Source organism: Calidris pugnax, unplaced genomic scaffold, assembly GCF_001431845.1.
Source record: "Calidris pugnax isolate Ruff unplaced genomic scaffold, ASM143184v1 scaffold103, whole genome shotgun sequence".
NCBI lineage: Eukaryota > Metazoa > Chordata > Aves > Charadriiformes > Scolopacidae > Calidris > Calidris pugnax.
Window position 1 is genome coordinate 9,309,222 of NW_015090990.1, and position 25,423 is coordinate 9,334,644.

The window sequence follows — 25,423 nt, forward strand, 5'->3', positions numbered from 1 at the left end:
TTTATCAACCTTACCTGTGGAGAATTGATTCACAGATAAATTCAGAAAGCCACCTGTAGAGTGCAGAATTTTGTTTTGATATCATACGAGCTGCTATAGTGACCACAAAAGAAAGCCATAAGGTAGAAACAGTCCTAGATATACCAAAGATCTCATACTTGGGCTCATGAACCTTTGCCCTGGAGGTGAGATCTTTCAAAAAATCACAATCATGCAACATGTGAACACATGCAGCAGCATTCTCAAATAACACAAACACCATGGCTGTGAGCCATTAGGCAGCCAGCCCTAAAACTGCAGGCTTTCCATCAGACTTCTTCCTACAAAACTTCTACCTTCTGAAGCTTCTTAACCACAAAATATGCTTTTGAAAAACTGAGCCACCTAAACATTAATTAAAGTAACCACTTGATGTATTGAGCATTAAAGTTCTGAGAAATAAAGCAATCTCATCGTCAGCAATGAGGCATCGAAACACCATCATCCACAGATGCACATCAGTGAAATTGTTATGTCATAAAACTTTTGTATTGAAAAGCAGTTTCAGTACAAAAGTAACCTTCTTCCCTCTCTCTTAAAATAATGCACTAAAATAGCTACAAATGGCTGGAAAGATGAGAAACAGAATCTAAGTATTACAAATGGAAGTAATTTACATCAACATGCTCTGTGAACTAAAACAGCTTTTGGAAACCATGCCCATTCACCTGTCTAAAGGAAGTGGATTCAGAGTACGTTAAAATACAATTGATAACACCCATGGAATTGTGCAAGTCTCAGCAGAACTGTCTCCTCTCTCAAACTGCTGCCCTTGTGCCTTACTAACCAATTTCACTATTTTATTAAATAGAAGATTAAGCTGATGGTGAATTAACTCCCTTTTCTCTGTGCCTGTCAATTCCTGTTGCTCTGAATTTAAAAAGATTTGCATTAAATTTTTTTCCATTAAAATCTACTCTTCATGACTTTTTCCACTTCTCTCTTTTCTAGGCTGGCCTCTTCCTGGCTTATTCTAAATTATCCTGGTTTGTCTTCTGTCCATTTGATACTCCCAAGATTTTAGACTTCACAAATACAATCTTTTCACTTTCATTATCGCATCATATACAATCATCACTCTAATCTCACAGTTTTCGCTGATCTTTCTTACTCCATCTAAAACCATCACCTCACTCTTTCAGTCATATTTTCTAAGCTCAGAGCGTTTTCCCTGTTTCTTCCCCATCCTTTAAGCAAAAGGCCATTATCCTTTTAGCCACAGTTCCCTATCAAGACTGTCTCTATTGTGGCATGTAAGTCTCAGGGGACTTAAAAGCAACGTTATTTTCGTACTGTATAGGATACATTTCCTATGTTTCCCTTGTGCCCTGCTCAGCATAATGTCAAAAAAGTTACCACTACACCAACACAGCTTGTAGTTCATACACATCTGTGCACATACAGATAGAGGTTCTTTTGAGAGCAAGAAGGTGGTGTATTACCATCTCCTTGCCCATTAGGAAAGGAAACACCGCGTCTACTTCCCACCATCTAGCACAAAATAATAAAACATTTCAGGTTTTCAAGATGTATTATGAAACTACACCTTGTTAGTTAACAAGAAGTACAGTACACTCAAGTCAAAAGAAAAAAAAAATAGTGTTTTATTAACTACCACACTGTTATAATACACTTTAAACGTACAATAAGGTAGCCTTTAAATTTGAGGTGGTTTTAAGAATAACAAATGAACAGATTTCCAAATGTTTGTAAATAGGTGAACTGCAGTAATTATTGTTGTACATTTTTTTGAAAATGGTATAGCACTTACAGACTGGCTATATAACTTCATTTTGTACATTTTTCTATAATTGAAAATATAAACAGTAATTAAAAAATAAAAAGAAAATTCAGCATAATAAAAAACATATATGTTTATCAGTTAAATGTACTGGATACATACAATTTTTAGGGAAGAAGCAAAAAAGGAAAGATGGCTGATATTTAAATGCAGATTGACTAACCAAAAACTAAACAACAAACAAATAAAAACCTCATAAAACCCCTAGTTCACTATGACTATATCCATATGTTTGGGAGTACTGTCAATATGGAAGTGATTTTTCTGTTGTATTTGCATATGTTATATTTTACTGGTAATTTACATGATGGCTTTTAAGGCCCTGGCAGACAGATGTTTTTTGGAAAAAGATTTGATAAAAATCACTGCTGAGACGCAATACACCTTATTTTTGGTCCTCCAATGTTCAAAAGAAGGGATATACTTCACTATAACATTTGCCTTACCACCCAAATGCCTCAACCTATACATATTTTTTTTTAACATTTTAAGCTTTTTAAACATTGGTTATATTGCCCACCTTGGTTATTGAAAGAATATTAACAAGACATCATTTTGGCAAATTAAATCTTAAACATGGCTTTTCAATAGGATTTAAAAGGTGACTATCCCTAGAGTTCCATGTTAAAATGTAGTTTTCAAAATCTTACAAGAGTAATGCTTAAAATATTGTACATAGTTAACCTAATTAAAATAATTAGCTTCAAAATGACAAGTTGATGAGCTAAGTAAAGCCTACACTATGTAACATTTGCTTGGAAACTTGATTTGTCAGTTATGCATAATAAAAATTCCAGTCATCAAGAAAATTACAAAATTTCTTTTATCATAACATGATTTCTTTTCACCCATCAACTTCTTTTATCTTACAATAGATAAATACCAACATGTTCTCATTTTTTTTACACTAAACCACACAGGATTGATGCATTTGGTTAGACTACCATTTCCATCGTTAAATTCTTTTTTTTTTTAATATAACTTGGTAAAATTTCATCTCTTCTAGATTCCAAAAGTACCTACAAAACCCATGCAATTTTACCATTTTAATATACTATGGAATATCATACAAAGTAAGGCATTTCAGTGTCATGTATAACCAAGTTACTGTCAATCCAAAAATTTTTGCACATCAATAAAAAGATATCTAAGAACTTAGGAACAATATTCTTCTCACTACTGTATAAAAATAACCACAATTAATAGGTATCTTGTGTAATATTTACTCCATTGTCTCGTTTCCCGAAACTGTGACAAGCTGTAAAGGTATTTCAGTGTTGGTAAGAATATCCTGATTGCTGGTGCCAGATGTATTAACAGTTCCTATTCCTGAAACAGAACCTTGTTGAATATTTGCAAGGATAAGTGTTGTTCCTCCTGCAGTAATCAAAGTATCATCAGGTGTTGCTTCTACTGATGCCAGCACTGTACTGCTAGAGTGAATACCTTTTTTATTCTGATGCGTTTTAATGTGTTTGGCAAGGTGGTCACTTCTCATAAAGCGTTTTGAACATTCTGGACAGACAAATTTCTTCTCACCTGTCACGGAAGATAAGAAAAAAAGTGTTTTCAAGAACATCAAAAATACCACACTTTCAAGAACATTAAAAATATCACATGTACGCCAAAACCTGAGAGAACTTACTGCTTTTAAGAGTCAGAATTCTAACAACATCTATACTGAAGAGAAAAGCGATCCAACATGATAAACTTGTGTTAAATTTCTAGACACTTACACAAATCCTTTAAAATAATTAATTTATTTTTCTGTGTCTCACTGGGTTTGGGGAGATCTTTCAGGCAAGCTAAGGAATATTACCATCTCATATCCTCAGGCTTCTAAGTTTCACTGCAAATATTACCAATAAATAACTTTTCAGAGGAGAACAAAACCCGCCAAATGATGGACAGGGAAGACCACATGAGCTCCTGCAGAATCACACTTAAGACTGCCAGACAAGATCATAGGGCAATTCAGGTTTGAGGGGACCTCTGGAGGTCTCTAGTCTGATCTCTATCTAAGCAGGGCCAGCTGGGAAGTTGCTCAGGAATTTATCCAATTTGGTCTTGAAAATCTTTAAGGAAGGAGACTACAGAAACTCTCTGGCATCCTGTTCCAGTGCCTGGCTGTCCTCACAATGAAAAAGTCTTAATTTATATCCGGTCTGAACCTCTCCTGTTTCAACTTACGTCTGTTGTCCCTCATCCAAAGAGACATCTCTCACTAGTGCACTGCCATGAAAAGTCTGTCTTTGTCTTCTTAATGTTGGCCTCAAAGGCACTAGATGGTTGCTATTAAGCTCCTCCCTGCCCTTACTCTTCTCTTTGTGCTGCTGAATAAGCCCAGTTCCTACAGCCTGTCCTCATAAGGCAAATGCTCCAGCTTCCCAATCATCTTGGTCGCCCTTTAGTGAACTCAGTACTGTTGATCAATGTCTTATACTGGGGGCTGAAAACTGGATTCTAGATGCAGTCTAACCAATGCTGAGAAGAAGGGGATAACCACGTTGCTAGAACTAATGTCTCTGCTTCTGTTGATACAGCCCCAGCCATCCTTGCTGCTGGCTCTTGCTCACATTCTTGTCTGTCAAGACTCACAGGTACTTTTCAGTAGAGCTGCTTCCCAACTAGTCAGTGCTTAGCCTGTGTTGCTGCAAGGGTTAATTCCATCCCAGGTGCAGTACTTTGCATTTATCCTTTTTAAACATCAGAAGGTTCCTGTCAGCCCATTCTTTCAGCCTGTGTCCCTCTGAAGAGCAGCCTTGCCCTCAAATGTATTCACGGGTTGCCCCACTGTGGTGTCATCCACAAACCTAAGAAGAGTGCACTCTGTTGTCTCCTCCAGGTCAGTGATAAGGATGTTAAAACAGGTCAAAGGATAGATCCTTACCATTCTCTGCTTTTTATTGGATCCCCAGAACACTAGCAGCCATTAACCATACCCTCCGAGCGGGATTATTCAACTGGCCTCTCTTTTTTTAAACCCATCTGTCTGTCCATCCAGACAGATGGTAACATCCCAGCTTGGGTTCAAGCATTCAACATGTCTGACAAAAGCATGCCATTAGGTTCAAAACATGAAATATTTTTCACAGATATTGTAAAGACAGTTTTCTAAGCAATATAAATGGTGATAAGCACGTAAATTATTATCTATTGTCACTGGGTTTTTGAAATAGTTTCATTTTAAAAGGTAAGCAACCTCTAGTTTGAACATTCTAGAATGTAATTACATGTTCAGTTTGTAAGAAAACAGGTAATACAGACAATAGATTTGAAACAAACTGTTACTTGAAAAGGTGGAAGATCTAGACTAATTTCTTTTCTTTGTATTAAACAAAAGGAGAAATTTGAGCTTGGAGTCCCCGACAGTCTAATCATGAAACTAGCAGATGTAGAATGATCCACCATCACATGCTCTTCCTTGATTTTGTGAATGACATCCAGTATCTTGGACACCTAGCCCCCTATTCTTATTTTTCTTTTTTAAAATGAGAGAAAATTATTAACGTTCTAAGCTGGAACAACAGGTCTAATCTGGTTCAAACAAATGAAATGCATTGCTGAACCTGAATCAAAGTATTCTGATTAAGCTCTATTAAATATTAGCTTAAATGTTAGTTCTGAATCAAAAAAGGGTAGCTGTTTTTCCTCCTCAGACTTACTAAAGAAACCACAAGTGTATGCATGGCTTCAAACACTAGCTGATTTTAGAAAAGTCACACTACATTAAAATCAACCCAACACAAAGATCTGTTCTCCTCTTAAAAGTTATTTATCCAAGCCCTCTCCATGACACGCCTTTAGTTAAATGCAGCAGAATCAAAGACTGGAAACCTGTGTGCGTTCTTCGGTGTCGCTGAAGCTCATCGCTGCGAGTGAACCTTTTGCCACAGAACATCCAATTACAAACGAATGGACGCTCTCCGGAATGCCAGCGGAGATGAGCTCTCAAGTGTGAAGTTTTCCCATATACTTTGCCACACCCTGGTATGTGACAAATATGTTGCTTCTTTTTTCCCAAGTTGGAGCCTCTGTTTAAAAAAAAAAAAAAAAGAGGAGAGAAATTATTCATTTTGATAGACTCCTCCTAAATACTGCTCATACATATAAGTTGGTATCTGTTTGCAGATACCAACAGATCTGCAAACAAACATGTGCAGCTTCCCATTTTTGATTCAAATACAATCAGAGTCCAGTACACTCCACAAGATGCTGAAGCTAAATTCTGTAATGCTATCCCAATTCTGCAGCAAACTATAAATTCAACAGTATGTGACGTTTAAATGATAGATGTGTAATCTCTAGCAAGCATACAGGTTTATGAAGTTAGAAATACTGTCACACTACAGCAGTTTGTATTACTTTGATCCTGAAGTGCCCATATTTTAAATATCTCCCAGTTTCAGTTTTTACCATACCAAAGACAGTTTTGGCAAAGAAAAAACACAAAAGATTGTAAGTGCCAAAACGGAAACAGGAGATTTTGGCAACTGGGAAGGTAACAGATGGGACTTTTGGCATCTTGGGGAAACCTGAGAAACAGTCTGGGGTTGAAGACAAGCTTACTAACTTGAATAATTCCATTAAAAGGAGTGGCACTGAAACAGCTAATTTTGCTGACATTTAAATTAATTCCTTGATATTTCAGGAAAAAAAAAAAAAAAATCCATCAAAATGAACACATAATTCACAGATAGTATAATCCAGACTACTGAGCTTGATGCCTATTTGAAGATGCTTCCTCACTGAAATAGTAGGTGATTCAGCCTAACTTTTTTTTTTTTTTTTTTTTTTTTTTAAATAAAAATCACCAGAGAGAGATAAGGGCCTCTGAACACCCTGAGAAAGAAATCAGTCTGGCCAGTGCTGGGCATCACGATTGATTTTAGCCAATGTAAGTGTTTGCTGCTGCTGAAAAGGGCACTCCAGGGAATAGATCTGGCTGACAACGCAGCTCTGTGAATGGTAAATTCTGGTACAAGGGAGGAGATTGGAAAATGCAGCCAAGCATCAGGCCACCTTATTCATCAGCAACGTGAACTTAGAACAGCTTAAGTGTATTCTGAAATCACAGTCTTGGGCACTCCACCCTCCATGACTGATTATACAATTTTCAGTTGCCTCCCCAGGGCAATTTTTTTCCTTAAATCAGGTGCTCAACTTCTGCTTAACAGTTCAGTGGCTGAAGGATTTGCCAAGCAACTATTACACCAAGATTTTCATCTTTGCATTAAGAACATTTCTGTTTTACCTCTAATGAGGGTTCAGGGTAAAATGCTTATACACTTCTAAGGAGCTAGCACTTGGAGCAGGAATTTCTGAACAGGCACAGAAATTAACTCACTCTAAAAACTCACAGCATCTAAAAGGAATTCCAACCTAAGCACATGCTCACCTAACATACATTCCAGACAGTCCAGAAAAGAAGATAAAATCCAATTAAGTCCTAGAAAATGTTTCCAAGAAATTTCAATATAGAGGTCTTCATAGTGCTTCATTAGTCATTTTGTCTCAGAAGAAAAAACTATCACTTTTACATACAAATTATTTGTCATGACAATTGTTCAGGTTTTGACTTCAGAACAAATTGAATGGCAGTAGAAGTAGAGTCCAGAAGGCTTTTTACCCTGCTGTGCTAGCAGCAGACTCCTGTGAGCCTATGGATACAGTGACAGAAGAGACTCTGCTTATCTGTCTTTTTTGTTTTATTGCCACCCCTCAATCCTTAGCCTTACACCAAGCTCACCTGCTTGTTTTATCCAGCTTGTTTATAAATTTCACGCAAAAGATTCTCTGGCATCTGACCTGATACCTTAAGGTCTTCCATCACTATTAGTCTTGGCAAGAATATTTTTGATTTAATTTTCCTTTTTCAAATGTCCCCAAAGAAAATCTGTTCTTTGGACCAGAACAAATACTGCCTTTTTTACATCTCCTACCTGAGGCGAAACGTCTGTTTTTTGGTAAGCTTTGCTACATCTAACTGTTAGATTCACACTCTTCCATGGCCTTCCGTCAAGCCAAGATTAAAAAGCAAAATTAACTGTGATGTCAGGCATTTAACTTTGCATTATGCCACCTACAAAAAAGCTCAATATTCACAAGGTTTGAACATTCAGCCAATCTCAAAGGCATTTAGCAAAATGTCTTTAGGTCGTCCCCTTTCTTTTCTAGTATCTCAGCCGCTGCAGATGGCCAGGCCACCACACAAAACTCACTGTACCTGTAACACTTCCAGTGGCATTCAGCTATCAGCCCGAAACACCCAGCTCCCCGAGCTCCAACAAAGACATTTTCTGTATTCCTCCTTTTGCCTGTTTGCAACCACTTCCACAGTTCCCAGGCTCTAAGTTCATCTTCACCTAATGATTCAGTTCTAGACAGCTCTTCTTCAGGTCCTCAGGTTTGGTGGCTCAAGGCTTCCAGCAATTGCCGTGCAACGCAAAGGAACACCTGTGGTTCTTCTCCAGTAACTGAAAGAATTCTCCACAGGATCCTGGTACCCTGTGTCTTTAATCGCCTGTCCAACTCCATGCAACCTTAAGGAGTGCTCAGCCTGTGCTGATTATAACAAAATGTATTTCTACATTTGAGAATATATTTCTGTATATAGAATATTCTGTGTGTTTGCTATTTCATCCTCACACCTTCTCCAAATACTATAGTCTTCCCATCAATGATAATGAATAGAAATATTTTGTAACTTTGCATCATACAGTACATAAAGGTGACACAAATGACATGAAATCACATCCAAATCCCCTTAGAATAATTTAAAGATTCTAAAGATTCCTAAGTCAAACATTTGAAGCTGCTTAATTGCACCTTTAGTCTAGATTGAAGGAAACCAAGGTTCAACTCATGGTCATCTTACTACACAAAGGTGGTGTAGCACATGTAATTCTAAGCACCCACCTAACCAGTAACAGAATTCCTTAGAAGACTTCGAAGTTCAAAATGAGGGGAAAGTCAGGGATTCACAAAATGAATTCTGCAAGACTACTGTGAATGAGTAACTAAGTGTATTTATTCTACACAGCTTCATATAGACATCTTCATGTTTGGTTCATGTGTGCTCTAAACTGACTGGATATGAGCCAAATTCTATCTGGATGCTTTGCAGCTGTGACAGTCTGGCACTATGCCCTAACACATCACGCTAAGAGGCCTTTCTTGCTGCATTGGGCAATAACCATCATTACTGAGAGAAAGGATATGATTCAGGCCTACTCCTTGACTAAGTCTACAAATCAATTAATATTTAAGTATTGTCATAGTGCATTTTACCTTTATAAAGACTGGAAACCACATTTCTCAGTAACCCTGCAGAACACAATGGGTTCAGGAGGAGAGACCTTCATCCACTGAGATACTGGACTTTCAGTCCAGCGGTACTTCCAAGAGAAACATCAAGTATTTCAAGGGTAAAACACACAATTATTAGCTATTTTAAGAATGTGTGGCTTAGAGTTATGTACCTGAAGTGGTACTCAGAAGCCCTGTTCCTTTATATATCCGGACAGAAGCAGTTACATCTCAATGTCATTCCAGATGTATGTAAGAGGAGGGTGAAATCTCCAGATGTAACTGAGAGAAAGGTAAACTTTCCACCTAACTTCAAACAACCTATCCAGAGGCCTAACACAGTTTGTTTGGGATCAGAGTCATTCTTTGAGGTATGTATCTCTCTCACTCTCCACTTGTTTATCCCCCATTTACTATATAAGCTTGAGGCTATAAGGTTTTAATTTACACATCTAACACACCATCCTCTTCCTTTCCTACCTTCCCCCCTACCAAGTAAGGTAAAGATAATAGTGGCTTCCTACTTCACAGGAATGGTACAAATAAAAACCCTTTGAAGACAGCAATGTAGTCTAATTCTGTATTGAGTCAAAAAAACCCTATAAAAATCAACAAAAAATAGAAAGAACCCTTTAACTCCCCTTTGTGTCCAGAAAACAGAAAAGACTAGAAATTCCAAAACTAAGACTACACAAAAAATGAAATTACGGTGGCGAAATCTGCATCTGTGAAGCCATGTACTTCACAAGTGAAATGCTATCCAGCTTTTTCATACTGATTTAATGCACTTTTCATAGAATAGTTTGGGTTCGAAGGGACCTGTAAAGGTCATCTAGTCCAATCCCCCTGCAATGAGCAGGGGCATCTTCAACTAGACTAGGTTGTGCAGAGCCGTGACCAACCTGATCTTGAATGTTTCCAGGGTTGGGGCATCTGCCACCTCTCTAGGCAACCTAAGAGTTGTTTCCAATGTTTCATCACCCTCAGTGTTAAAAATTTCTTCCTTAAATCTAGTCTAAATCTACCCTCTTTTAGTTTAAAACCATTACCCCTTGTCCTATCACAACAGGCCCGGCTAAAAAGTTTGCTCCCATCTTTCTTATAAGCCCCCTTTAAGTACTGAAAGGCAGCTGTAAGCTCTCACCGGAGCCTTCTTTTCTCCAGGCTGAACCACCCCAACTCTCTCAGCTTGTCCTCATAGGAGAGATGCTCCAGCCCTCTGACCATCTTTGTGTGCCCCCCCCCGACCTGCTCCATCAGGTCCATGTCGTTCCTGTGCTGAGGACTCCAGAGCTGGACACAGTACTCCAGGTGGGGTCTCACCAGACCAGAGGGGCAGCATCACCTCCCTTGAACTGTTGGCCACACTGCTTTTGATGCAGCCCAGGATGCGGTTGGCTTTCTGGGCTGCGAGTGCACATTGTCAGCTCACGTCCATCTTTTCATCCACCAGTACCCCCAAATCCTTCTTGGCAGGGCTGCTTTCAATGTCTTCATCCCCCGGCCTGTATTGATATTGGGGGTTGCTCCTCTTGTCTTACTAGTTATATATTATTAAAGTACTAACTTGAACACAGAATTATTCATTTCCCCAGGGTTTTTTCCCTCATCATGGGCACTCACAACACTCACAGTGTCTAATTCACAAACATTAATGATTTTATCATCTTGCAACACTCCTGTGTACTGAACTTGAACTAGTAAAATCATTCCATACATCCAAATATGAGATAGAAAGAGAGTAAGCCAAAACTGTCCAACAGCCACTATCTTGAGGTGTCAAATTCAGATGCATATTTTCTTACAGTACTGAAGATGTTCACAATTCAGGTCAATCAACTTCTTTACAGGAATGAACTCAGTACTTCTGCAGTGGAAGAGGTGGACTGGATAGACAAACACCTTCAAAACTTCAGAGCCCTGTTGCTGCAGTCCTGTATCTCATTCCCTAAATGCCTTCCAATTTCTGCAATAAGTGAAGGAGGTGCCAATCATTACACAGACCTGATTCACTCCCTGTGCATCATCCATCCCATCCACTGAATGGGACAAGGGTCACATGAAAAAAAAAATAGTATGCAGTCATGTAATTAGAAATCAAATGATAACGCATACGTACAAGAGATTAAAGTTGCCCACAATAACTTAACTTCAGCATTTGTCAACCTCCACGTTTTCAATTTTGCAACCTTAACGTAATTTTAAGAACTGAATACTCTCTGAAGAAATTTATAAAAGCAAACGTCCTGTTATCTGAAACTCTAGAAGTCATCAGCAGAGTTAAGAGACAAATCAAAACAGAATTACAGCACTAGAGATAAAGAAGTAACTGTAGCAGCTATAGAACATGATCAACATGTACCAGAGAGAGAAAGAAAATATTCCTCCAAGTGGGCTTACTCCTTTTTGCCAGACTCTGAAGGCATTCTACATTCTGGTGGGAAAGTTGCTCTAGCAACTGTAGGCACTTTCACTCTTCTTCTGTTTTCCCACCATTGTCTCCTTCATTATTCAGTTTCGGTTCCATTCCTAATTCTTCTCACATCCTGACTTCCTGTCCTACTTTTCCTACTTAGTTTGTACATTTCATGTGCCCAGTCCTTTCTTTACAGTGGATTTCACATTCTCACTTATCTAAACTTGTATCTCAACTCCTTCCCAAATTCCCATATCTGAATTTCAGTCAGATATGTCCTTCTCCAGACTTCATCAACATCATCTCTCAAAAGATTCTCTCTTGGGCTTTGACTTTAACATTTGGTATTATAGCAACTCCACTTAGGAGGAAGAGGATTTTGAAGTAAGGATGTCTTTAATTTAAAGGCACTGTAGTTTAGAATATATCATGAGGAAGATGAAACACGTGAAATCTCTGTTTCCTAGGAGTTTGGCCAGTGCAAATAGCATTTTCAGAGTCTTCTCCCAGACTGAAGCAAATCTCAACCCAGTGTGTACTTTGGGCAGATCTTCACGGCAGAGTCCAGGTTCACAAGGAACTTAAAAATGTCTGTGCCAGGTTTCAGTGAACTATGCATAGGAGTTGAACAAGAGGAAGCTGATGGACAAAGACACTATATAACCTTAAATGTAGATATTATCACTAGCTTCTTTTGTGACAAATGTATAAAAGCGTTTCTGTCTAAAACACTTAATATTTACTTGTCATGGCTGCCTAAGATGTTACCTTTCCATGCTTGCAAAGAAAGTGTCTAGAATATACAGCAAAAAACCACACGAGACTTGACAATAGACATACTTAGTCAGAATTCTTAGAGTCATAGGACACTGACAAGTTCCTTACAGAAACTCAGTAATTTACACTAGAGTTCTCACATAAATAAGACTTCCATTTTAGAAAAGAAACTATTATCCAAATGGACACATTTTAGAGTACCGGAAAGAAGCCCCACCACAATTATATCAAGCACAAACACATCTAAATATTTTCACTTGTAAAAGGCAGCCTATTATCCCTACTTCCTCTCTTATACCCATAATCAAGATGTTTAAAAGGAAATGTTCTGGAATAGAATGACAAAAAGCTGAGGAATACTTTTATGAGATGTAGTATAATAAAACATGGCTTCCTATGCAGCCCCAAAGTTTTATATGAATTGGAACTTAGTACCTCGTTGTTAGACTCATCTCCACTAATTTTGACTGAAAACAATCAATCAATTAAAAATTTGGCATTTAGAGTTATTATACAAACCTTGTTTTTCTTAGGAAACCAGTGAATAAGAAAACCAGGATAACTGTATTTTTATAACACTCTAAAGCAATCAAACTGTGGAAAAAAAAATGCTCAATCAGTGAGGAAATGCAGGAACACAGGATTTAATCAAGTCCTTGACATATGATAGGAAGCCAATCACGGATGTGCATATTCCAAAATATTTCATTTTCATATTATTTAGGGCAACATTCTATCCCCTTCACTTGTACTAGGTGGCATCTAACTCCAGATTTTTCCAATTAATCTCAATTGAGTAACTCAGAGAGCATGGAATAATCTGCCCATCCATCTGCAAACCCAGAAATAAAGGTGGCAGTCCTTTATTGCATAAGCTTTTTTTTTTTCGTCTCTCTCTGCAGACAGCTGCCATTAACTGAAGCTCCTTTTTTCCTCACTCATTGTTTGTTTTCATCACTACATGCGTTATATGACACCGAACGTTGCATACCTTCCACCACCTTCTTTGCAGTTGGGACATGTGCAAGCTACTCGTCGCAGTCTTTTTCCCTCTTGATGTGGTTGGTCCCCTTCCTCATCTACCACCTGTACTCTCAAATGTGTTAGATCATTGGTATTCAGTGTAGAATCACCACTGAGCTGCCACTCTTCTGGATCAGGCTCCTCTTCTTTAATCCTAATATCTGAGGAAAAGAACAAACACGGATCCATAAGCAGCCCATTAAATAGAGAGAAGGAAACCATAATGATCAAATCTTTTTACTGTTGAGAGCACTATGTCAGTCAAAAGTCAACATCCTTTAGTGCATACTGACATTGCTTCTGTGCCCTTGTAACCTATAATGTATTTTAAAAGTTTATCTTACTATACATTTCAAAGTGGAAGACAAGCTATAACAAAGTATTAAAGTTTAAGTTTGAACTGTTCTTGGTAGGGAATGCTGTCACCAGGAGGATTTTGCTTGCTTGAAACTTGGGAAAAACTGAGGAACAAGAGGTTGGATAGAGGTTGAAAAAAAATGTAAACGCATGTTTCAAATGATCCTGAGTAGTCATTTATGTTTCCACAGGGTTTCTCAATTAGTGTGACGTATTAGAAACAGCCTTTCTCAATGATCTTCAGAAGTTTTCAGTATGCAGTGATATTTAAAGTAATATGAGAAATCATGTAAATAAAAGGTTTTGACCTAAGACCAAGATATCTAAGAAAAACAAACAAACAAACAAAATAATATCCTTGTTCCAATTTTCCCTTCTCACCTCAGATTTTTCCACTATACATAAAGGAGAAAATATTTAGGGAAGAACGTCATTCAGCATTAGAGAGAGGTAAGCAACACACAAACCACTTCAACATTTTGATAAGCTAGTAGTCAAAATAGGTCTTTGCAGTGTCTTGGATGGAAAGAAGCTTCTTCAGTTATCCTCACAGGATGGACACTGGCAAGCATGTGTACCCTCTCCCTACAGAAGCTAGTCCAAGAACTAAATACAGCATCACAGCACATTGTGAAACAACAGCTATTTTAACAAATTTACATTTTAACAGGAACATTTTTTCCCCTCAGACAGTTTCCTAGATTCCCAATGGGCTTGAAGTCTGTAAGTCTGGATTTCAAAGAAAGATAGTTTCTTTATATCATTTTAGAAAGCTGATCCCCAGCCCCTTCTTTAGTTCAGTAGAATACTTTAGTTACCTGGTCTACTTTCCGAATATATCCACAATTCCCCTGTTTAGAGACAAGGGATGTAGCTCCACACCAAAGTTTGCTTGGTGCTAATAAAGTCTCAGCCCAGCCTTTTCCAACATCACAGATTGCCTTCCATTTAGTTGCACGTGTAAAACCATTTGTGGGACTGTGCTGTAAACTACATCACTGATGTAACTAAAGTTAAAGTAATTTTCTAAGAAGCGGCTGCTTTGGGAAGAGAATTCCAGGTCAGCAACAGGGAAGTCTAGAATATTTATCTGGTTTGGCTGAAAAAGTCAATGCTTTTAAAGCAATTAAAGAAATTAAGCTTGCATGAATATGACAGGCTCTGAGCTGTAGGAAGCCAGGAGCCAGCACACTCATTTTGCTGACTCTCTATGCGTGTGGTAACACCCACTACTGCGGTAAGATTTTGCACTGTCCAAGGTCACCTGCACATTCAACTCCACTGTTACTGTAAGAAGTTCATGATTTCAGACAGCAACATAATGAGTATCTTTCATGTGAAGACCTAGAAAACCTCTGTGGTGACTTCTATCCTTCCGCATTACTGCCAAATTATCTTTCCTACCAAATTAAGTCATTTTGTGAGACTAATCTATGAAATAATGTTATTATACTTAATAATTTGTATAAACATGTTATATATAAAATTCATTTTACAGAACGAAAGATTAAACCACTATACAATATACAAAGAATTTATAGAATTATCTTTCAAATTGGACACTCTTAAGCGCACTAATACATTGACTTACAGCAACTTTAGAAAAAGGCAAAAGCCTGATTTACTCTTATGCATCTGGGCACATAATAGGAATTTAAATACAGCAAAGCAGCAAGGTTGCCAACACAGGCCAACTCAAGCCCCCAGGCAGTTCTTTAGGACTGGATATGTTACGAGTCATAGTCAAAATTCTTGTACCAATACATACATTGTATAAATATTAGTTTTATTTAAAATAAGAATTAAAGGAATGTTAATAAAATAAAACACTGTATTGAGAAGATAATTATGATCTTACTAACATTAAACACTAGCATATAGTGAGTCTGTAAAGTCAGCTAGCACTGGATAAACATACTTCAAAAGAGATATTAACAAGTCCTAGCAAAGATGGATGCATATAAGTAGAGCATGGATCTGAGCTCCCAAGACTCAATTCCACTACTGAAGTAAAATATTCCATATAACATGATTTCTCTTATTGACACCCCAAAGTCACACTCTACTATTAGAGATACACCTAACAATAGAAATATATCCAGAATTGTCTATTACTGCACACCAGTATCCAGGATTTTCTACCTTTAAGTCATGTAATGTTGTTCGCAAACCTTCATCATAAGTTCCTTTCATTTTTGGAGTATCTCTCTATTCCTAGTCCCTCCCAATTACCACCATTGCTGCTGTAGCCCAAAGGCTCACAATAATTTTATAATGGTGGAGGCATAAATGAGAAAATTATTTGGACAAAAAAAGGAGGCCAGACAAAACACTCCTAAGAGTTGAGGATACTGGAGAAAATAACAACTTGCATAGACATACAATACTTTATAGTATTATTTCAAAAATGCAAAACCGAAATGAAGTTGAGGTAGCACTGTGTTTCCTGGTTATCTTGGTAAGGCAGAAAGTATAACTACTACTTCAGGTATTCTTCCGAAGGACCATGTTCTACTTTAGGCACACAGAAAAGTACAATGTAAACCGGCAATTTACAAACAGGAGTTTTAAATACTTAATTATGTAGATTATACTTTAAATAAAATAAAATCAAAAGAAATATCAAAAGATGAAGTGTTTACCTAGCCTCTCCAGGACGGAGTATAGCGGAGAGTGGATTGTATCAAGTCCCATAGTGAATCTGATTGCCTTACCAAAGTCCTTAGAGCCAATGTGGCTGTTGCCCTCCAAGTAGGTTTTACATTATAGCAAGAGATGAAATTTCTTGAAAATTCCATCACTATTCTTGGAGGTAGGAAGGGGTGCCACTGTAATTTAGCCAACAGTAAAAAAAAAAAGAAACAGTAGAAGGGCCAAACCATGGAAAAGAGTAAAAGATAAGAGTCTTCTCCAATGCAATAGAATTGGAGATTATGCAAATTCATACAGATAGCAACAACTCCGCATTTCCCCCTTGGTGTTTCTCTGGACGTGCTCCATTCTAATTCAGTCCCAACTGACAGAATACTAGGTTTTACACATACTCTGCAAAACACTGGGGTAAATTTGAGGCAACTTTTGTCTCCTACCAATTAAACACAGGCTAAACATGGGTTATATTTTCTTTACTACTATTTTACAAATATTTACTATTATTACTTTTACAACTACTTTACTACTATTTAAAATATTTACTACTATTTTACATGCTTTCAAATTTCTATATGCCCTTAATTAAGTTCAAGACCTAGTACTAGGTAAGTATGAAGGCCAAATTCAGGCAAAGATACTGTTTCAAACTGCCTACAGATTCTGAAAATCATATATTCTGTTCAGGTTCTTCTTGGTATATAATTTTGTTCCAAAGGTTCATTGTCACAGAAAGCCCAGAGCCAGCTACAATATGGGGCAAGTGTAAGTGTATTTGGCAAATAAAAACAACTAAGAGATTTGTTTAAAGCACTCCAGAGAAGAATAACTAAACCGACAGGATGAAACTATGCAGATGTAAATGCAGCCTAAACTATTCTTGAGTACATTTCAACTATAGGATGAAGAGAATTACTGCTGCCCACTGATACAGCCAAGTCATTTACCTACTTCATGTTTCAAATGAACACATCAATTAAGCTTCATGTTCTACCTTGGCCTGTTTCAACTAGGAATTTAAGAAAATGCTGTTTTCTTTATCTATGAGAAAAGTTATTCAACTTCAAAAATTTCAAATTCAAAAGTTACTCAAGGCTAATGATTTCTACTCTGATTTGCCCCCCAAAACTTATGTGTGAATTTAGGCACTTTTATTGTGTAATAAATTACAAGACAATAGAAGATACCCTACAGAATGTCATCTTGAAACAGCTTCGAATGTCAACTCAGAAGAAAGATTGCCATCTAGTTTCAATAGCTCTCAATCAGATTATAAATTTCTGAGGAAAACAACCGTTGTGTACAAGTCTAAGAGCAGGACCTCCCAGAGCTGAATATTTCAGCAGTACCAGCAAAATGATTAAAATAGAGCTATAGATTTTTTTCTTGCAAGAAATGCCACATGCTGCATTTCCAAGTGATCATATGCATTTTTCTAAGCTGATTATTTAAAAATTTGAATCACCAAAGTACCGAAGTCAGTGCTACCACAACACATACTGTGTTTCAAAGATCAGTTACTTACCCTAGAGTAACTGCAGTTCTTTGAGATGTGCTGTCTACAAATTCTCAAGAGTTTGGATTCTTACGGACAGTAGTGCCTGCTGCAGCATATCCTTATTTTTCCCCTTTTTTCCCATAGTTGGAAATATAAGATGGGATAACTAGAATGGGGGAAGAAGAGCTGATCATGCTCAATGTGGAAGCAGCCAGGAACTGCAGAAATAGGTAACGAAAGCAGGACACAGAGAATTCTGTGACCAGTGGGGTTAAGCATTCCTACATAAAAGAGTATTAGACTGCTGCTAGGGTCAAACAACAGAATTGACTGCAGTAATTCAGGAAGGCAGAACTGTTCAGTAAGTATTTCTGTCCTGTATTTAGGTAAAAACAAATAACGGTCCTATCACTAGATGAGAACGAAAAGCTTCCCACTGACAGTCAGTCAGGAAGATGTAAAAACAGCTACTGAAACAAACACTTAATAAATCAAAAGATTAGAATAATTTTCATTTAATAATTTTAAGAGAAGGCTGAAGAGCCCTCCGCAGTCTTAACGCTGCAAGCCTGGAACCATATAAATGCTCCAGTAGGTTAGAAAAAAGCTAGCACTGTGATAATACTGAAAAAGGGTAAACCAAGACTCAAAGAGATACAGAAAGAATTGATGCCACTCAAAATAGGATTATGGGAACAATCAGATTCAAAAGTAATTTTTTTTTTAAATCAATGATGTCACAATTGTTGATATAATATACTTGAGGTTTCTGCACAGCAAGTGACTTACTAGGATACAGTAAAACATTTTGATTAAGAAAAATGAAGTACAAAGCACATATGGAACACATGGATTAAAAACTGGCATGAAGTTTAAATGCAGATTGAGAACTATCATTTCTGTATGATAAATAATGAGAACACGCCACTAACAATGTGTATTTCCCCCACCTCTCTTCTGCCCTTAAAAATTGCTACCTTTTGAAAAACTGTGTCTTCTATAAGCAGTGAAAGACAACCAACCCATCTACAATCCAGCCTTATCTTCAAGGGAGCAATCACAACCAGGATCCTGGTGAGCATTCCTGGCATTATGAAAAGACTGCCGTTGTCCTTGGTAGAAACTTCAGATGCTTTTTATGAGCCAGATGCACTGACAAGTTAGCTTGAGAGATCAGAACCAAGGCATGTGATCCTGCCAGGAGTTTCAAAAGGCAAGAAAACTGCACAGAACCTGAAACAATGGACCTAGAAGTGCCGAGACTGCAAATAGACGGAAGATGAGTTTCCAGCCTTCTTTTTATGTTGAAGCAGTACTGGAAATAAAATCCCTGGCCCCTTTCACTTCATGGATACTTGCCATACATCCCCACAGGTGCAAGACAGTTCTCCTTTTGCTTCAGGAGAATCTTGTAAAAAGGGTATTTGAAAATGAAAAAGGCAAGAGTACCTGAAACTGGGTAATATATTCTTTTGTGAAAATCCTGAGGGTATCTGAGCCTAAGATAACTCAGGTTAACCTCCTTAACCTTGAAAATCTAAGTTACATCACCAGGCACTAAGCATACATGACAGAATATTCACTCAAGAGTAACATACCTATAGTAAAGTTTCACCTCACCACCATGGGCTGTATTTTGAGCTGTTTTGGAACACAGAGGGGAAAAGCTCATGAAGTACAGACACAAAGGAAGGATGCAACAATTCAATCTTTTCAAGAATTTGAAGGAAAAAATGGAAATCTATTTCACAGCAGTAGATACTGCATTAAAAATAATCAGACTAACTAAAGTTATGCAAACTTTCTTACACTCGAAGTGAGGTAATTTACTATATGCTGTTACAAGCAAGCTTGTGAAATACGTACAAGCAGATAGCCTAATTCTTCCACAATTTATTAATTTCTTTTGAAAATTATGAGAAAATAAGAAATGTAATTTAACCATCTTGAAAGCAAATTATTTTCACATAAATACATAAATAGCTCTAATTCTTGCACTAACTTAAATTTGTCAGAATTCCCAATTCAATTTTTCATATATATAAAAAGAAACAACAATGGGGGAACTTTTTTTAACTATTTTCATTTTACAACATGAAAGCTAAATGCCTCAAATGTAAATGGGATAGCCCAAAACAGATGTTTTAAATACGATGAAAATATTTACTTAACATCATGCTGAAGTGATGTTAAGTACTTCCCTTTACTTCCTGCATTTCATATGACTTTTTAAAATTCAATTTCATAATAACACCATTGTCCTGGTTTCAGCTGGGATAGAGTTAATTTTCTTAGCAGCTGGTATAGTGCTGTGTTTTGGATTTAGGATTAGAATAATTTTGATAACATATTAATATTCTAGTTGTTGCTAAGCAGTCAAGGACTTTTCAGCTTCTCCTACTGGTCTGCCAACAAAAAGGTGGGGAGCACCCAAGAAGCTGGGAGGGGACACAGCCTGGACAGCTGACCCCAGCTGACCAAAGGGATATTCCATGCCACATGACGTCATGCTCAGTATACAAATCTGGGGGAAGAAAGAAGGGGGAATGTTTGGAGCTACAGTGTTTATCTTCCCGAGCATCCGTTACACGTGATGGAGCCCTGCTGTCCCTGGGATGGCTGAACACCTGCCTGCCCACGGGCAGCAGTGAATGAACCCCTTGTTTTGCTTACCTTGCATGCACGGCTTTGACATTACTTATTAAACTGTCTTTATCTCAACCCATGAGTTTTGTCACTTTCACCCTTCTCATTCTCTCCCCCATCCTTCTGTGGGGGGAGTGAACAAGTGGCTGCGTGGTGCTCAGTTGCCAGCTGGGGCTAAATCACGACACACCATGCCCTTCTCTCAAAACTTGGTATAAAGAACGCCTTAGAAGGAAAAACCGTGTAACTGAAAGTAAAATGAATAAGGTTAAAAACTAGAACTTAAAAATAAAGAAAAAAAAACTAAGTTATGTAACACTGAAAACCAGCCAAAACTTTTTATAAAGTTCTAGATGCCAGAATGCTTTATGTAGCATTCTGCACTACTTCACCCAAAGCATTAAAACATTGAAACCACCATCCCTGCAAGTAAAACTGTAAATACTCCATTTTTAATTTTGTTTTGGGGTTTAGACTGTTTTACCTAATAGATATTTGATCAAAGCCTCACAAGATACCAGCAGATGAAAAATAAGTTGTCACTTGGGCAACCATTTACCTCAAAAATTGGCTGCCAACTTTTTGGCCAAATTAAAATAGCTAAAACACTTCAGCATGATAAAGACTTCAGGTTCTGGCAGGAATGGAATGAAGTCCCCACCACAAATATCCAGCCACTCCCACTCTCTATCAGCTGGTATAAATTGATCAACAGGCAAGACAGTAAGTTTCAATGGCAGCAGGCAGATGAGTCTGTAAGGAGTCATGTAAACTCCTGCAGAGGAGAAGCAGAGAAGAAAGATGTAGAAATGAAGACCTCAGTTTTGTAGTGGCATTTTGAGTCCATTCTTGAAAGGAAACCCCTTTGACTTTATTCCAACTGTAGACCAACCTGGAAAACTGATTGTCGTTTCTTTATTTTTAAATAAATAAATCTTCCAGCTGAGTGTGTCTGGGTTGGTGAGCAGCAAAGTCCCCTCTCAAGCCAATGAGGTCTTTCAGGTCACTTGCTAGTTTCTTCAGATGCTATAAGACTAGTCAAAAGAAGTATCAAAAAAAAAAAAAAAAAAAGGAATCAAGCATTTAAAAAACTGCTAGTTTCTTCAGATGCTATAAGACTAGTCAAAAGAAGTATCAAAAAAAAAAAAAAAGGCATCCAGCATCTTAGAAGAAGTTAAGCAATCTAGATAAGACCTGGTAAAATTGCCTTTTTCAGGAAATAACCAATCCAAAACTGTGATTCAATACATTAATAAATTAGCTGAGACACTATTACAATTAGATTTTGATTAACACTGTTAAGTCTCCTTTGTCTGGACAATGGCTTTAGGGGAAAAAAAAACACTGACTTTAAAATTCCTTCAAATTGACAAACTTACATGACCAGAAACATGAAAACCAAGTTTATCCATTTCAGTATCCTGTATTTTTCCAAGAGGAATGTTACTTTATATGAAATGTTTGAAGAAGAAATCTATAAGTATCCTAATAAAAACAAATACCTTTCTTGATCAGGTAAGCTGCTGAAGAGTAATGTGAACTGTGCGTGTAATGGCTCTTTTTGTTATATACAATGCAGTATTTTATTACAAACTGCCAACAAAAGGAGTAGACTATTAGAGAACTTTCTCAGGTTTAACTTCCTCTGAAGACCAGAAGGCCGAAGCCAGAACACATGTGAGAAAGAGATCTCTTTGCCAATTTAACATCTAGATACTCTTTGATATAGTTCTGTTTTGAAAAGCAATGCTGAAGAAAGTTTCAGCTATGACTAACCAATACCATTCCCTACCAGACAAGACTAAGCGCAATGAGGAGGAATAGGAGTTCTAACAAACATTCTGAGATAAAACCAGCTCAGCCAAGCCTTTTCAGAACAAATTCAGTGCAATGGAAATCTCTGTGCATGTACACCTGGTAAAGGGGACGTTTTGGTAGAAGCATAATTGCTGAACATTTTTCAAAGAAAACTGTACATTTACTGGACAGATCTATTAGCTTTGTATTAGAGTTTGTGATTAGTTTTCATTATGTAAATGAAAGATAGGACCTAGCTAAGGACATTTTATTCCTCTCACATATTCATGAGAGCAGTAAAGATGTCCCCTGCTGCCTACCTGGGAAGCGAGGCTTGGAAGAACATCTCTCACACAATGGGCTGTAGCTACCAAAATCTAAAACCTAATCCAGTTTTCACAGCTACATCACTAACAGAGCAATCTATGTTATTTGGACTTCAGACAATTACTAACCATCTCTGACCCACGACTAGGAATATGGTCTTTTTATTTTTGCCTCGGGTAGAAAAGTTTTGCTAAATGAAAACAGAAAATACAGCCCAACTGTATTTGTTATGGAAGGAAGTGCATTATCCGGGCTGGGGATAGAAAATACAGGGAAACCCTTCTTATCTTGCTTCAAAGCTTGTTGGTAGTTTGCAGAAAAGCGGAATCAAGCAGCCTCTCACCCTTCAGCTTTAACTTCTCTCATTCTGCTGTCCCTTTCACGTACCTTCCTCTTTCAGTTAAAACTAAACTGGTTTTCCTCATTTTCTCATTTGCAGATCAAAAAGCAATGTATTTTTGACTGCAAAAATTTTTTTTTGTAATTTCACTATCTGCTTTTAATTGCATATTTGTTATTAAACCTAAGAAAGGGTGCCATATTATAAGGGGTTATACATAAGAAGGGGAGGAACATCACTGAAAAATATTATCTCAGACAACTCTGATATAGACAAAATACCAGACACATATAGAAAAGATGCTGAAGGTCAATCGAGATAATTCAGTCTGATTCTGTTAGTTAGAAAGAGTTTCACATTGACTGTTACTTTGGAAAAGTGAGTTTCTTGTAACATAAAGGAAGGACCAATTAAACTCTCCCCAAATTTAGGGGATGGCAGTTTTAATACCTTCCAGTCCATTTATTATACCTAGACAAGTAGGAAAAATGTCACTATAAATCTCCACCCTATCTTTAATATAACCAGGTGTTTATAGCTGTTCACTTGAGGCAATAGTTTCTGCTGTTCATCTACTGCTTCTGCCTATTTAATCACATTTCATATAATCCATTTACTCTCTTCCCTTCCCATGTGAAATTCCTCACAGGAAAATACATTTAAGGAATGCTTGATGGAACTCCTTTGCATTTTATTATGAACCACCATTAAAACACTCTCAAGGACTGTCAACAGACAAATTAATACACACAACAGGCTCAAATTCTTTTCCATAAGTTTTTTCTTTTGGTTCCTCTCTCCTTTCCCTTTCTATCTTTCTTCTAAAGTTTCTGCTGTGTTACTCCACAAGCAATAACATTACCTACATGATCCTCTATAAAATTTAAATCTCAGAAATAAAGTAGCTCTCATCCTCCTTGTATTTCATATTAGCCACAGGGACCTTTTTCCAATTCTGACATCCGAGTTAAGCTTTATTATCGTGTACAATACATGCTTTTTGTTACTGATGTCTATACCCACTGTCCTCATAGGTAACAAGGTGTGATAGAGACAACCCAAAACTTTCTGTGGTCACCAGACCACAGAAACAAAAAATTTAAGGATCAAGATTACCCAGCAGAGCAAATACTGTGAGCAGCACACTCATCTGTTTGGTGCTCTTGCCTACAAGCCAATGAAGACCAGGCTTATCGAGGTCTGGGTAACTTTGCCTTGATAAGTCCATAACACAGGAGTAATTTCCAAAACAAAAAGAACTAGAGAATCATCCCACCTTATTATTTTAAATTCAAATTTTAGATCCCAAAAGGAAAGCAAGCTTCCTGACATAGAATATACCAATAAAAATGTAAGTATTATAATCAGTAGGCTTTTAAAACAAGCCAAATTCAGCAGCTCCTACAGTCATTTTTCACTTAACACTGCATTCTTCTTGCATGCTTAAATGGGCATATCATACAAAACATTTATGTTTTACTTAAACATTTATGCTTCAGTATCTTAATGAACCAGAGCCCTGGATCACATGATTATAGCAAAACAGCAACTCTCAAGCTATTTTGTGCAACAGTTCCCTCCCAAATTAGCTTTACTGCTTACTCTGCCCCTCAAAACTAGCCCATGTACAATTTCACAATGATGAGACTAAACAGCTTCTGGTACCACAAAATGTGTTGAACTTCAATCACCTCTTATTCTTTGTTTTAGGTAGCTATGCCCTGAAATTTGGAATACACTGTATCAAAAAAAAAAAAACCACAAAAAAACCCCGTCCCTTCTAACTTTAACCATTCTATGACATATGTTTTTTCTCACATTAAGAAATACCTATTTTAAGAAAATTGCCTTTTTTCTCTGCTCACAGAGATAAAACACACTGCAAAATTTATCATTAACAACTGTACATTCTGAAACAATGCAAATACGTAGTACTGGAAATTCACATACATTCTTAAGCAGAGTCTCCATTTTCACATTTACGTGCTCATTTCACTTCTGCTTGCATGAGTTCTGTACATCGTAGTTACACTGATATTAAATCAGTAGGAAACAAATCTAACAAAGCAGCAGATCAATAACACCACCTCAGGGGGGCTCAAAATTTTCAAGGGAAAAAAAATTGTATCAACAGAAATATTTGGATTTTCCATGCAAATTTCATCTATTCAGGACCGGGAAGCTGCTGTCTTAGAAGAGTGGTAGTTGATAGTCAGATTTACAGTCCATAATTTACTATGCAGATCTTCTGTATGGTTAAGACTTACAAGGATCGATAAACATTGTATTAGAAGTGCCGTTAACTAAATATAACCAGTTGGGAGTTACAGGAGCCTATACTAAAAGAAGTGAGGTGGGCCTGTGTTCTACCATTACAGCAGTTTCTAATGGAACAGTAGTTTCAAATAAAATCTATCATCACCATGTTTAACCCGCTGTACTTTG

The 25,423-nt window shown here is 37.3% G+C and overlaps 1 protein-coding gene across 1 annotated transcript in view; it reads right to left on the bottom strand.

Annotated features, from left to right (window-relative positions):
- Nucleotides 1–1,619: 1,619 nt before the first annotated feature.
- SP3 (Sp3 transcription factor) overlaps nt 1,620–25,423 on the bottom strand; it is a 36,111-nt gene continuing 12,307 nt past the window's right edge. Inside the window, exons 5-7 of the mRNA XM_014954588.1 lie at nt 13,333–13,525; nt 5,678–5,874; nt 1,620–3,379 (exon numbers count right to left, since the gene is read on the bottom strand). Of these exons, the coding sequence (XP_014810074.1) occupies nt 3,063–3,379; nt 5,678–5,874; nt 13,333–13,525 (707 nt within the window). The 3' untranslated portion in view covers nt 1,620–3,062. The remainder of the gene's footprint in view (nt 3,380–5,677; nt 5,875–13,332; nt 13,526–25,423) is intronic.